This window comes from Chanodichthys erythropterus, chromosome 23 (assembly GCF_024489055.1).
Source record: "Chanodichthys erythropterus isolate Z2021 chromosome 23, ASM2448905v1, whole genome shotgun sequence".
Classification (NCBI taxonomy): domain Eukaryota; kingdom Metazoa; phylum Chordata; class Actinopteri; order Cypriniformes; family Xenocyprididae; genus Chanodichthys; species Chanodichthys erythropterus.
Window position 1 is genome coordinate 26,353,555 of NC_090243.1, and position 12,664 is coordinate 26,366,218.

The 12,664-nt window shown below is 37.8% G+C and overlaps 1 protein-coding gene across 5 annotated transcripts in view; it reads right to left on the minus strand.

The window, feature by feature from the left end:
* Positions 1-1,222: 1,222 nt before the first annotated feature.
* pfkpa (phosphofructokinase, platelet a) overlaps positions 1,223-12,664 on the minus strand; it is a 37,867-nt gene continuing 26,425 nt past the window's right edge. For 2 of the 5 annotated variants that reach the window (XM_067378646.1, XM_067378648.1), the window contains exons 16-22: positions 8,077-8,229; positions 7,269-7,433; positions 7,028-7,089; positions 5,521-5,632; positions 5,137-5,236; positions 1,894-1,999; positions 1,223-1,803 (exon numbers count right to left, since the gene is read on the minus strand). In XM_067378646.1, the coding sequence (XP_067234747.1) occupies positions 1,647-1,803; positions 1,894-1,999; positions 5,137-5,236; positions 5,521-5,632; positions 7,028-7,089; positions 7,269-7,433; positions 8,077-8,229 (855 nt within the window). In that variant the 3' untranslated portion in view covers positions 1,223-1,646. Of the gene's footprint in view, positions 1,804-1,893; positions 2,000-5,136; positions 5,237-5,520; positions 5,633-7,027; positions 7,090-7,268; positions 7,434-8,076; positions 8,230-12,192; positions 12,346-12,664 lie in introns of all 5 variants that reach the window. The other 3 variants (XM_067378647.1, XM_067378650.1, XM_067378651.1) reach the window with 2 other exon arrangements.

Here is a 12,664-nt window from a genome sequence, read left to right on the forward strand (position 1 = left end):
TAAACATCAAATTTTCATTTTTGGGTGAACTATCCCTTTAACTGTGTTACCGGAACAACTAAAAGACCAGCATCAGCCGAACGAAGTTCACATGTCGGAATGTATGGTTAGATAAAGAATCCATTTTTTAGGATTCTTCACCTAACCTAAGTCTCTGAGATCCTGACACCTTGCACTTCTGGAGACTCCAGGTAGGTTGTAGTTCTGGAAAATGGTGGCACTGAAGACTAAAGGGTTCCTGATGGTTTCACACTTAATTCTTTTGCAGTTAACATGTGTCTTTTCTTCTCCACCTGTTTTTGACTGACCCTGCAGACCCAATGAGTGTTTTGCTGTCCGTTGGTCATGCCTTAACAATGCAATTTCTAGTATTGCACCCTTCTCATTAGCATTTAATAATTTTTTGACTTTTCTGAGTTAAATCTTTTTTTTTTTTTTGGCTTATTTTGCCTGGAAAAGAAAACCTGCCCAATAATTATGCACAGCTGCATATAAGGCGTTTTTCATTTCCAGCTTTCATGAATAATTATATATCACTTATAAATGATTAAATACAAAATTAATAGTAATTATTAAGATTGATGTGGTTTGGAATTGGTAAAATGTGCTTGGTCAACGTGCCTAATAATTCTGCACATGGTGTATATGTAACACATTTCTACAAAAAAATAAAAAAAAATAAACTGCTGTTGCTGTTTAGGGATTTAGGCGTTCCTGCATGTTCAAAAATGGCAGTGATTGTGCTGGGCAAAATCCATATAGCCTACTGTATGCTTCAAACTTGATTGGTAAGATTGTTATTCCTATTTCATTACAACAGCAGGCCATTTGCCAATTCTGCAGACATCACATATATTCCATGCTTTAGGTAATTATGGAATGTATATGCATATCTGACAGATTTTGATAACTGAATGGATGCATGTTGCATGTGAAGGCTCACACGATGAAATAATGTTTAGAACTTGTAAAGAGAGTTTCACTGAGAATCAACTCAGTTTTGATCAACAAGCCATGTGCACTTAGTTAATGTATTAACTCTTTTGCATACATGTGCCAAAACACATGCAAATTGCTTAAATCAATAAGAAATTCAAATCTGATGTGAACGAGAAACTAACTGTCCAGAGCTGACCTGAACTTATCGTTTTTGAGAATTGAGCCAAAGCGATTGAGAAAAACTAATGTGAAAAATCAAACAGCAGACACTGATTTTCACACACTGTGATTGTGGTCTTTAATGGTCAGGCAAATGTTAACACTTTGATGATGCAATACATTCAAACATCAAACGGTGGTCTAACAATGTGGACTTCACCGCATACAGCGCTTGACACTGGAAAGTGGAATTTTTGCTTCTTTCTGAGTACTTCAGAGGGAGAGAGAAATGTGCTTTGAAGCGCAACACTACTGCAGACATGGCAGGGTGACAGCGGGGACAGGAGTGAGAGGGCATAAAACAGCAAAACCAAACATCACACTCTCCTACGATTAACACAAATTTCTGTAAAATAACAAAAGGTGACATTTTTCAAACAAAGCGATGACAAAACAAAAAGAGAACAAAAGTGTTGACAACAGCGCTCGCAGGACAGACAGGCCCGTCTAAAGTGTGACCTTTAAACACCGCTGTTATTTGGATGAGATTAAATGGCAGCCGTGGCCTCGGACTCTTTGGGTCGATTGAGGACCACGTGTTCCAGCTGTCCAGAGTCTGACACGTCGTAGCTGGTCTTGTACTTGGCTAAGATCTTCATGAGTGGACGTAACTTCAGCCACCACTGTTCCTTAGGGATTCTGTGACTGAACACACAGAATAGAGGGTCAGATTATTAAGTATATAAAGAAAAATAATTTGATCCTGTTTAAGTAAGAGCTGTGGTGTGTACATACACAAAGTCGGTCTCATCTTTCAGCTGAACCACAGGCTGGAAAACCATAGCACGACGCCGCATGCCCAGCAAACAGGCCGAGTCCTCTGAGTTAGCAAACACTCTCCCTACAGAACACACACACACACACAGGTTCAACACGCTCACACAATCACCACTGTCTTGACATTAGACTGTTAAGCATTTCAGGAAATGTTAACTCTTTCCCTGCCATTTTCCGGCAATCCATGTTTTCACTGTTATACAGTGGGGGGCGCTATTACGCATCTTCTGAAAGAGTACAGAATCTCTGGATCAAAACACAAGTAAAGAAGAAGCAGAAACAAGTGATAGCTTACACACGTTGTAGTCTTTGACCAAAATGCGATTTTCTCAGCATTTTGTTCAGAATGTTGCATTTTTTATGAAACTTGCTTACTATTCAGGTGTTTTTTTGTGCAAAATTTACTAATTCGTTCCCGCCTCGTGCACACGATTTAGTAAATCGTTAGCCTACTATTTTTCCTGCATGTCATGTCAGGGGCTCTGTACTGATTGGCAACTTAAAACAAAAAAAAAAAACAAAAAAAAAGCTGGTAGGGAAAGAGTTAAAAAGATTCTGATACAGTCACAGTTTAATTCAATAACTGAATTATATAATAAATAACAAATAAATGCATGGTTTATATTCAAACATTTACAATAGTGACCGAACATTTACAATAGTGTACAATATCTATTTGCAATTAAAAGAAATAAAATGTATTTAAAAATGTAAATATAGGGGAAATCCACAAAAAAATAATAAAATTAAATAAATAAATAAAAAACTTATGGAAGCTTGTTTCTGCCACAGAATAAAAAAAAAAAAGTAATTGCAACATTTTATCTCACATTTGTGACCTTTCTTGCAAATGTAAGTTTATATCTCACAATTCTGACTTTTTCCTAAGAATTGTGGAACATAAACTTGCATTTGCAAGAAAAAAAAAAAGAAAAAAGAAAAAAAAAAAAAGTCAAAATTGTGACAGAATTCACTTTTTTTCTTTCGCAATTAAGAGTTTACATCTCAGAATTGTAAGGAATTTTTTTTTTTTTTCTCAAATTAGAGTGTGTTCACACTTGCCACTTTAGGGTGCGTTTGGTTCAATTCACAAGTTCGCCTGCCCATTCAGTCTGAATGGTTAATGGTAAAACAAACTCGAAGCAGGCTCGAACCTGAGGCTCGGCTCGAGCTCCGAGTTAAACCTCCCTATAACAGTACTGCATAGAGGGAGGATAAGAGAAATGGAGGAGGAGATGGGGAGGAGGAGGGATGCTGGAAGAATTGTCGCTGTGATGATGCAGTGAATGATGATTGACAGGAATGAATGTTTAGGCTCCTACATTTGAAACTACATTTAAAACGAACCCTGGTGTGATTGTTCTGTTAGTGCGGTTCATTTGAACATGTGTGAACGTTGCCATCCGAACCCTGCTGCGCACACAAACAAGTGGACCGAGACCGCTGAAAAAATGGGTCTCGGTCCATTTTCAATCGAACTCTGGTGCGGTTCAGATGATATATGAACGCAACACAGACCAAAGACATGTAAACTAACCAAAAACAGGAAGATGAGACCCTAAAAAGGACAGAATCCTTAAGCAAATATGTTTTTCTGATCATAGACGCGAGTTTGCCCATCACAGGCATCAGAACCTCCTCTCTTTGGAGCAGATCTTCGTTTATGTGTGACGGAGAGATTCTCACCGCTGTTTTGACTCTTTTGCACATTTTATAAGCTCTTCACGAGTTCCCAGCTGGCCAAAATACCATCATATTTAGGCTTCGCACATACAACGAGTGCATTTATCTCAGCACACAGCATTGTTTTGGATGTTTAGTAAGTACTGTCTCAAAATAGGCAATACGTCATAAAATCCGACCTATCAGGTTGTGAACATATCCCTATGACTTAAGGTTCGGTATCTTTTGGGACCAAAATGACCAAACGAACCAAACAAACCAAACTGCAAGTGTGAACGCACCCTTAGAAATATATTAAAAAAAAAAAGTTAGAATTGTAAAAGAAAAAGTTGCAATTATCTTTGTATATATTTTTTTATTCTGTGGCGGAAACAAACTTCCATATAGACTAGTATATTACTTTAGAGTTAATATTTACAATGACACCAAAGCTATACCATGATAATTCACTAATACCCTGAAAGGATTAGTCCACTTTCAAATAAAATTTTCCTGATAATTTACTCACCCCCATGTCATCCAAGATGTTTGTCTTTCTTTCTTCAGTCAAAAAGAAATTAAGGTTTTTGATGAAAACTTTCCAGGATTATTCTCCTTATAGTGGATTTCAATGGCCTCCAAATGGTTGAAGGTCAAAATGACAGTTTCAGTGCAGCTTCAAAGAGCTTTAAACGATACCAGACAAGGAATAAGGGTCTTATCTAGTGAAACGATCAGTCATTTTCCCTATTCAACTTACGTAATGAACGCAGTGTTTTTTTTTTCTCTTTCCTGTAAGTACAATAGGGAAGGCTTAGGACATACGGCGTAAGCTTTTTGAAAAATATGGAAAGAGGAAGCATGTGCAAGGCGATCATTTGTGTTTATAAATCATAAACAGTTGTATATTTTTCCAAAATGGCAGATCATTTTGCTAGATAAGACCCTTATTCCTCGTCTGGTATCGTTTAAAGCCCTTTGAAGCTGCACTGAAACTGTCATTTTGACCATTTGGAGGCCAGTGAAGTCCACTATAAGGAGAATAATCCTGGAATGTTTTCATCAAAAACCTTAATTTCTATTCGACTGATGAAAGAAAGACATGAACATCTTAGATGACATGGGGGTGAGTAAATTATCAGGAAAAGTTTATTTGAAAGTGAACTAATCCTTTAAGGACAGTCTTTCACTAAGGTCACCATTCACAGACTGAATAAAACACAAATGTTTACCTTCATCTTTATTCATCCACAGGCACAGCAAAAGGAGTAAAAAAACACACACACAAATCTAGCTGAAAAAACTGCGGCGATTGTACAGTAATATTTCAAAATCAAGTCAATTAAGCTCAAGGACTATGTTGAGTACTATGCCACATCAGTGGTTTATGTGTGCAGTTATGATTACACCAACAATATGACAGTTACTGAGTGCCTTGTGTACAACAGCACAGATCAACAAGAAGGTCAAGTGGTGAAAACCGCTTCAGTAAATTTTGCTTCATTACCACATGAAATGCATAACTGTTGTAATTTATACCTTGTCTGTAGCTTTCATTCAGTTTTTTGGTGATCCACTGCATGGCCTTAGCAGCGATTTTGGTCCCAAAGTTACGGTCAAATGGAGAAGGAGCACCACCCTTGAGAAAAATAAATATTAATGAATTAATAGTATACAGTATATATACATATATGCTGTATAAATGCAGTTATCCAACACAAGTATGATCAACTGACTGTTTCTGTTTATAGATTAGAGCTGTTCACATATTGTATTAAGCAATCATAATACTCTTGCTTGTTCACTTGAATTAGCAGGCCAAAGAAAACAGTGTGTCTGCTACAGAATATTGATTAATTCAACTGGAGTTAAATGGTGCCTGTAGGCCACTGTGTTTTTTGATTTATGATTTATGTGTCGTACCTGCTGCATGTGACCCAGAACATTCTTCCTGCAGTCAAAAACTCCCCTGCCTTCCTCAGAATAGAGCTGATAGATGAAGTCGGTGGTGTAGTTTTCATTACTGTTCTCATTCCTGCATGAACACAACACAGACAAACCGGCTGAGTGAGGAGCGGCTGTTGTGACTGACAGTACGCCTGAGGCTCTGCTCCCACATCTCAATCACACTGACCCAAAATACTCTCATCTGAGCTGAGACGAGACGAAACATGAGGAAATGAAGCTAAATACAGAGACAGAGATTCTGTGCTGCATGATATACAGAAAGACTGACAGAGATAGATAGAGAGACAGACAGACTCTAAAAAATCCTGGGTTATTTTTTCTACCCAAATCCCGAGTTGAGCTTTTTGGGTCATTTTGGGGGGGGTTATTTTTCCAGTGTTTGGGTAGTTATTGTTTCACCCAGATCCTGGGTCAGACATAACCCAGGGCTTGAGTTATTTTTATTGCAGGGTTTTTGCGCCCTATTCAGGAAAGAGCATTGCAGCTCCGTCAATCTGGTGCATGTCTTTGGTAAAATACACTAATACGCATTTTATTTTATCTAAAAATTTGTTATTGTTCTGTATATATCATTTAATTTTATGCAAAGCAACATACAGTGATTCGATGCGAGTCACATAAACGAGTGTCGCGTCTGTCTTTTTGCATGATGAAAACACATGATGCCTTAAATAAAAGTTTCTCCGCCAAACGTAAGCCATCTCCGGCACGAGATCCAGCGCCGTTACGGTGGAAACAGGACAACAGAGACTGCACGATTATTGAATTACTTCTAATGGTTTCATTTTTACTTCAAATATTTGTTAAACAAGGTTAAATGAAATGTAATTGTTTTTAATTTTGTGTGTATGGTATAAATTTACACCATGAATTTGTGTATATGGTGTAAATTTGTGTCGAAACTAATTGTTTTGCTGCTCATTTTGGCCAGGTCACTCCTGTGAAAGAGATTTTTAATCTCAGTGAGTCTTTCCTGGTTAAATAAAGGTTATAATAAATGTAGGCAATATGTATTAAAGAAAAAAAAAAAAAAACATATATATATATATATATAAAATATGCTATACTATAAAATGTGATCGAAAATAAAGGAATTGTCATGCATATCATGTATGAAGTAAAAAAAAAGCTGGTATTATTGTAAAAATGAATCAACCCATTATGCTGGGTTAAATAAACAACACAATTTGCTGGGTAAAATAAACCCAACATGTGTTCTGTCCTCTATTTACCCAGCCCTTGGGCTGAAATTGGGTTGTTATTCACCCAGTGTTTTTTCGAGTGATGATGATAGATAGATAGATAGATAGATAGATAGATAGATAGATAGATAGATAGATAGATAGATAGATAGATAGATAGATAGATAGATAGATAGATAGATAGATAGATAGATAGATAGATAGATAGATAGATAGATAGATAGATAGATAGATAGATAGATAGATAGATAGATAGATACCTCAGGACTAGTCCTCTCTGAATGCTGGTCTTCATTTTCTCTGTCAAGTGCTCTACATTCGACTGAAGCAAAGAGAAAAGCAGTTTCTTCATTTAACCAACAGATGGCACTAATGTTCATTGTTTAATAAGTGCACTAAACTTGGCACTAAATCAAAGTTTATATAACCATATGTGTAATTATGCATAAATCATGTAACACAATTTATTTCAAAACTAGGGCACTGGCGTGTGCTAGTAACCTGCAGGTCTCTTATGTCAAACGGTTCCTCATAGATATAAGCAGCATCTGCTCCAGCCGCTAGACCTCCAACACTGGCCAGATAACCACAGTAGCCCCCCATCGTCTCGATGATGAACACACGGTGCTTCGTACCACTGGCAGACTGCTTGATACGGTCACATGTCTGACAAACACATGCACAATTAGTCATTTGGTTTCTTGTAGAGTAATGCTACAGCCTGCTAAATCACAGTCATGCCAGATGGCATGCAATGCAACAAGAACAACTTTTCAACAAATGCAACTTAAAATGTCTTTTCTTAGTAACTATTATGAACAAAAAGTCATGGAATATTTACGTGTCATGTAAATCTAAGCCAAGATAAATTGTTTTGCATTTACAGAGAGCTTTTAGGAAGATAAACTACACTAAAGGGGCTTTTAGGAGCTTACTGTACATGACATTATGAAGCACCTTCCAGACTGACAAAACAATTTATGATACACAATAACACTCCTCATCCTAAACTGTGTATAACATTAAATGTGTTATTCCAAAAATATTGCTGTTTACACCGACTTATTTTATTACAGAGTATCTTTCTGAGACATTCTTAGGAAACTCCATTTGTGTGCAATGTGTGTGTTCCCATTTACTAGTGCTATAATTAAATCAGTCACAATATTTGATATATTTTAGTCTTGTTTGTTGTGTAATGTAAAATAAATTGTATATAAATTCCAAAAGTAATGTGACGGTTGTAGTGATGTTTCCTAAGAATGGCCCGTTAGCAGACAGAAAGGAGTTTTTTTTCTTCTTCTCTTACCTCCACAATGGCATTGAGGGCCGTATCAGCCCCGATACTAAGGTCAGTGCCGGGCACATTGTTACTAATGGTTGCAGGCAGCATACAGAGCGGGATGCAAAACTCCTCATAGTGGGCCCGAGCCTCATTCAGCTGCAGCAGACACTCTAATGCCTTTGGCAGGTCAGCACAACACAGCAGGGGACCACAGGGGACAGGACAATGCACACGTTAGACCAGCAGAGGGAGTACTGGTGCAGGAGCGGACCCTGTTGATCGGACACCCACCGTGTGATGGCCGCCATGGCTTCCGACTGGGAGTCGAGGGGAAGAGGAATGGGGTACAGATGGGATGGGTTCGACGTTTGCACTCACAAGCACACAGGGCAGTCATGTGGCAAGACACTGAAGCGAGAAGGCAGGGATTCTGCACACTTGTAACAGGCATACTGTAGCAGCAGCGAGATGATTCAGTTCACACATCAACATTCGAAATGTACAGCAATAATGCAGTAATGCAAAATCTGTATGATGAATTGCGACTGGTCTTCTTTCTTAGGGATAGTTCACCCAAAAATGAAAATTATGCCATGATTTACTCACCCTCAAGCCATCCTAGGTGTATATGACTATCTTCTTTCAGACGAACAAAATCGAAGATATATTTAAAAATATCCTGGCTCCTCCAAGCTTTATAATGGCAGTGAATGGTAGTGTTTTAAAGTTTGATGATGTATCGTAAGCTTAGACACCTAATAAGGCTGTGCAACAAACTCAAGCTCTTCTTCTCATATATCGAAATCCTCCGACATGTCTCTTTAAAAATGATCATTTTAGACTTTTAATTCATGACCAGTGTTTTGTTTTGCTCTATCCTCTATGTAATGCATCGGGTCAGAGGTCACTCTTCCATCACAAATCAATGCATACGGCCTAGTTAGCTGGTTATTATAGTCAATAAAATATTAAATATGGATTTTTTTTTTTTTTTACAAAAACCCATCGCTTTGTTTCAGAAGGCCTTTATTAATGGATGGATTACTTTTACTATGGATGGATGCATTTTTTGGCTTCCAAATGGGGCTCCCCCTTCAATACCATTATAAAACTTGGAGCCAGGATATTTTTAAATATATCTTTGATTGTGTTCATCTGAAGGTAGATAGTCATATACACCTAGGATGGCTTGAGGGTGAGTAAATCATGGGATAATTTTCATTTTTGGGTGAACTAACACTTTTTTAGGGATAGTTCACCCAAAACTACTCACCCTCATGCCATTATTGCTATAATTTCCTCCATAAAACACAAACCACAATGTTTTCCAGAATTATATATGAATTGTGTACTATATTCCAATTCTTCTGAAGAAGTACAATAGCTTTGTGTGAGGAGGAACAAACAAATTTAAGCCATTATTTGCTGATCATTTTCAAACATGGCATGTCAATACGTATACATCAATGATGCATTATGGTTAAATGTATGAGAGAATGGTATTTGGGAGCTGCAGAGGAAGAGAAGATTTACAGTTTGGTGTTCTTCATAAATAACTCTAAAGGCCCTTTCGCACTGAATGCGAATGTTCGCCGCGATGCCGCTCTTGAATTGAAACAATAGATCCCTATGGGGCTATTCATGGGTCTATTCACACTGGGCGTGGACATTCGCAACACGAAAAGCGAGGATTTTTTTTTTATCCTTTCAATGAAACGGGCCGTCCAATTACAGTTGCTTCTAAGATCACATGCTCGGAGCAGCTGCTGTTGCACAAAAGAGTGAGTTGGTGGTGGTGCTGTTTCAAAAACTGGTGTAAACAAACACCAAAGAAGAGTATCCAGGAGGAGATTATCATTGGTATCTGAGAACAGATTTATTCTCACATGTTCTTTATACAGAATATAATTTCTATTAATTTTCCACTGAATTATGTGATCGCTGTCCGTTTTCTTCCATGTGCATGAGTGTTATGATTATGAGAGCGCGTTTTACATCCATCAATCATCATGTAATCATAGCCTATCTCCTGCTCTTCTGTATATAAAAATTTAGAGAAACATTTTTCTACAGATAAAATAAGATACATAGACATATGACTATGACATTTTTTATGCAGCTAATGTTTTTTTTTTTTTTTTTTTTTTTATTACAATAAAGGATGCTTATGGCAAGCAGATTTAGCATTCAATCCAAATGTACAAAGAATGCATGTCTGCCCATTATCGAATCAAAACCCACTTTAGATCATATCAGAAGTTATTACAATAACTCGATGATGGTTTAAAGTGCCTTTTGAGCAAAGACATTAATAATCATATACATTTTGAAATGTAGCTTGATGCTAATTGTACCTCTAATTACATTTTATGATGTATTCTTGCAAGCATTATAGATAGTTTACATTTCTAATGTAGTAACTTTATTCATCTTAATTTAATGCTGTATATTATGTAGCAGATGATGTTAAAGCCACATACAAGACACATACATGAGGACAAATGCATTGTTGATCAGTGCCACCTAGCATGCAGGCTTGAATTAGCAGAAGATGATCAGTTGTTTTGCGTTGGTGTGAAAGGTTCGTTCATCCGCGATTCGCCTCGCTTTTTCGCATCGCTTTCAGTGTGAAAGGGCTTTAAGGGTCTGGAAATAAGTGGTCAGAATATAATAATATTTGTTTTTAAAAGAAAATGATAGCGTATCTTATACATATAAGCTATTTTGTTGAATGCATTACTGCGTTAAACGCTTGCAATAAAGAGAACGAGTCTCAGCCAGGTGAGAAAAAAATAATGCCAAGGTAACATAACGGATCACTTTCCACAAAAATGTAACTAAGTTACTTTTTAGCAAGTAGCGCAATATTGTAATGCATTACTTTTAAAAGTAAATTTCGATTTTTTTTTTTATTAAAAAGAACAAGGTAAACATCCAATATATCTTTAAAACACCTTTGCATTTCAGTTCCACAGACAAGATAAAGTTGAATTTGTAAGGACAAGAGGGTGAATAAATGACCAATAATTTTTAGCTGAACTATTTCTTATACAAATAAAGTTAGTTTGCAGTGGCCTTTGCTTTTGTAGGACTCGTGTTCATTTAAACCATTAACTATGAAACTATGCAGACAGACTCCAGATCAGCCAGCATTAGCTGGGGTCAGCGATTTGTTATGACGGGTTAATGCAGTGTGATCATAGCACAGCACAGGCTCAGTCACATGACAGCCACAAAAAAGCAGAGCTCAAAACATGCCGCCATCATGTCATCTCCACTTACCTGTTAACTAACGACTCGCCTTTGCGTTTACCAGCCAAAACATTAATGGGTTAGTGTAGAAATGCTTCAGGATAAATATCACAAAACATGTCCAGGTCATATTTTACCCCCAAATCGGAATAATATTTGGCGGGAAAAAAAAGATAAAAAGCCTAAATATGACATTTCTTTGTGAGATTCATCCTTCCTTTCTTAAGGATGCTCTTGGTTTGTGTGCTTGTTAAAGTAGTTAATTTTGTAACATCTGTCTACTAAGATGCCTTCATGTGGTTTTGAAGGCAGCACAGATGTTTTATTTAGTTTATAAGTGTCCAATTTATTTATTTTTTAACCTATATACTCACAAATGAGCACTGTAGACACTAAATTGTCTAAAGCTCACTTGAATTTATTATTTTAGATCATTACGCATTGCGGTGTCTTGGATGCCTGTATGAAACCAATTCCCTTAGGTGGTGCCTTCATATACGATCCTGTTGAGAAACTGACTGACCTGGCAGTAAAGGAACTGACTAAAGTTGTGGTCACGATAGCAAAATTTTATTTTTTTGTGACTAAAAACATCTATTGTCAATGGTGTGGCAATGTATGAAGCACAGCTCACACAGAAATCACTTTCAAACCAAGCAGTGAACCTTTTGCCCTCACACAAAATTCAAGATCCTGTTGAAATGACTAGATTTCGCCCATGATAATTTGCCGAATTGCGGTAAATGTGACCGCACCTTTAGGTTACGGAAACCTGGTAGCCTAATTGGCTGGTAAACATAAGGCGGAGTCTCTGTGATTGGCTTGTAAAGAGAAGACAGAACCTCTGATGTGATTGGCTGGTGGGTGGCGTCCACCATCCTCACTTACATCAGTGATAGCGTTCAGAGCCGTGTCTGCGCCAATGCTGAGGTCTGAGCCGGGCACATTGTTGGAGACGGTGGCCGGCACCATGACCATTGGCACACACAACTCCTCATAAGTCCCGCGGGCTGCTAACAACTCCATGATCCCCAGGTAGGCCTGCAGGGCAGAGCCGGGGATTTAGTGAACCTCCACCGGTGCAGGAAACGGGGATGGAATGAGGGGACAGAAAGGGAATGAGAGAGAGAGAGAGAGAGACGAGGCAGGATTGGGAAGGAACCAAGTGGAAAGCCATGGCCATCACGACGGAGAGCATGAGACAGAGGATCCACTCCGTACACACACTTCAAATAGAAACATTTGTTTAAAATACATACACACACATCCTGATGATGTCTGTATAGAGAGAGAGAAGATGAGCCTGAACTCAGCAGCATGAAATGACTTCAGAAAAGCAAAGGAGAGATTCTGCAATCAA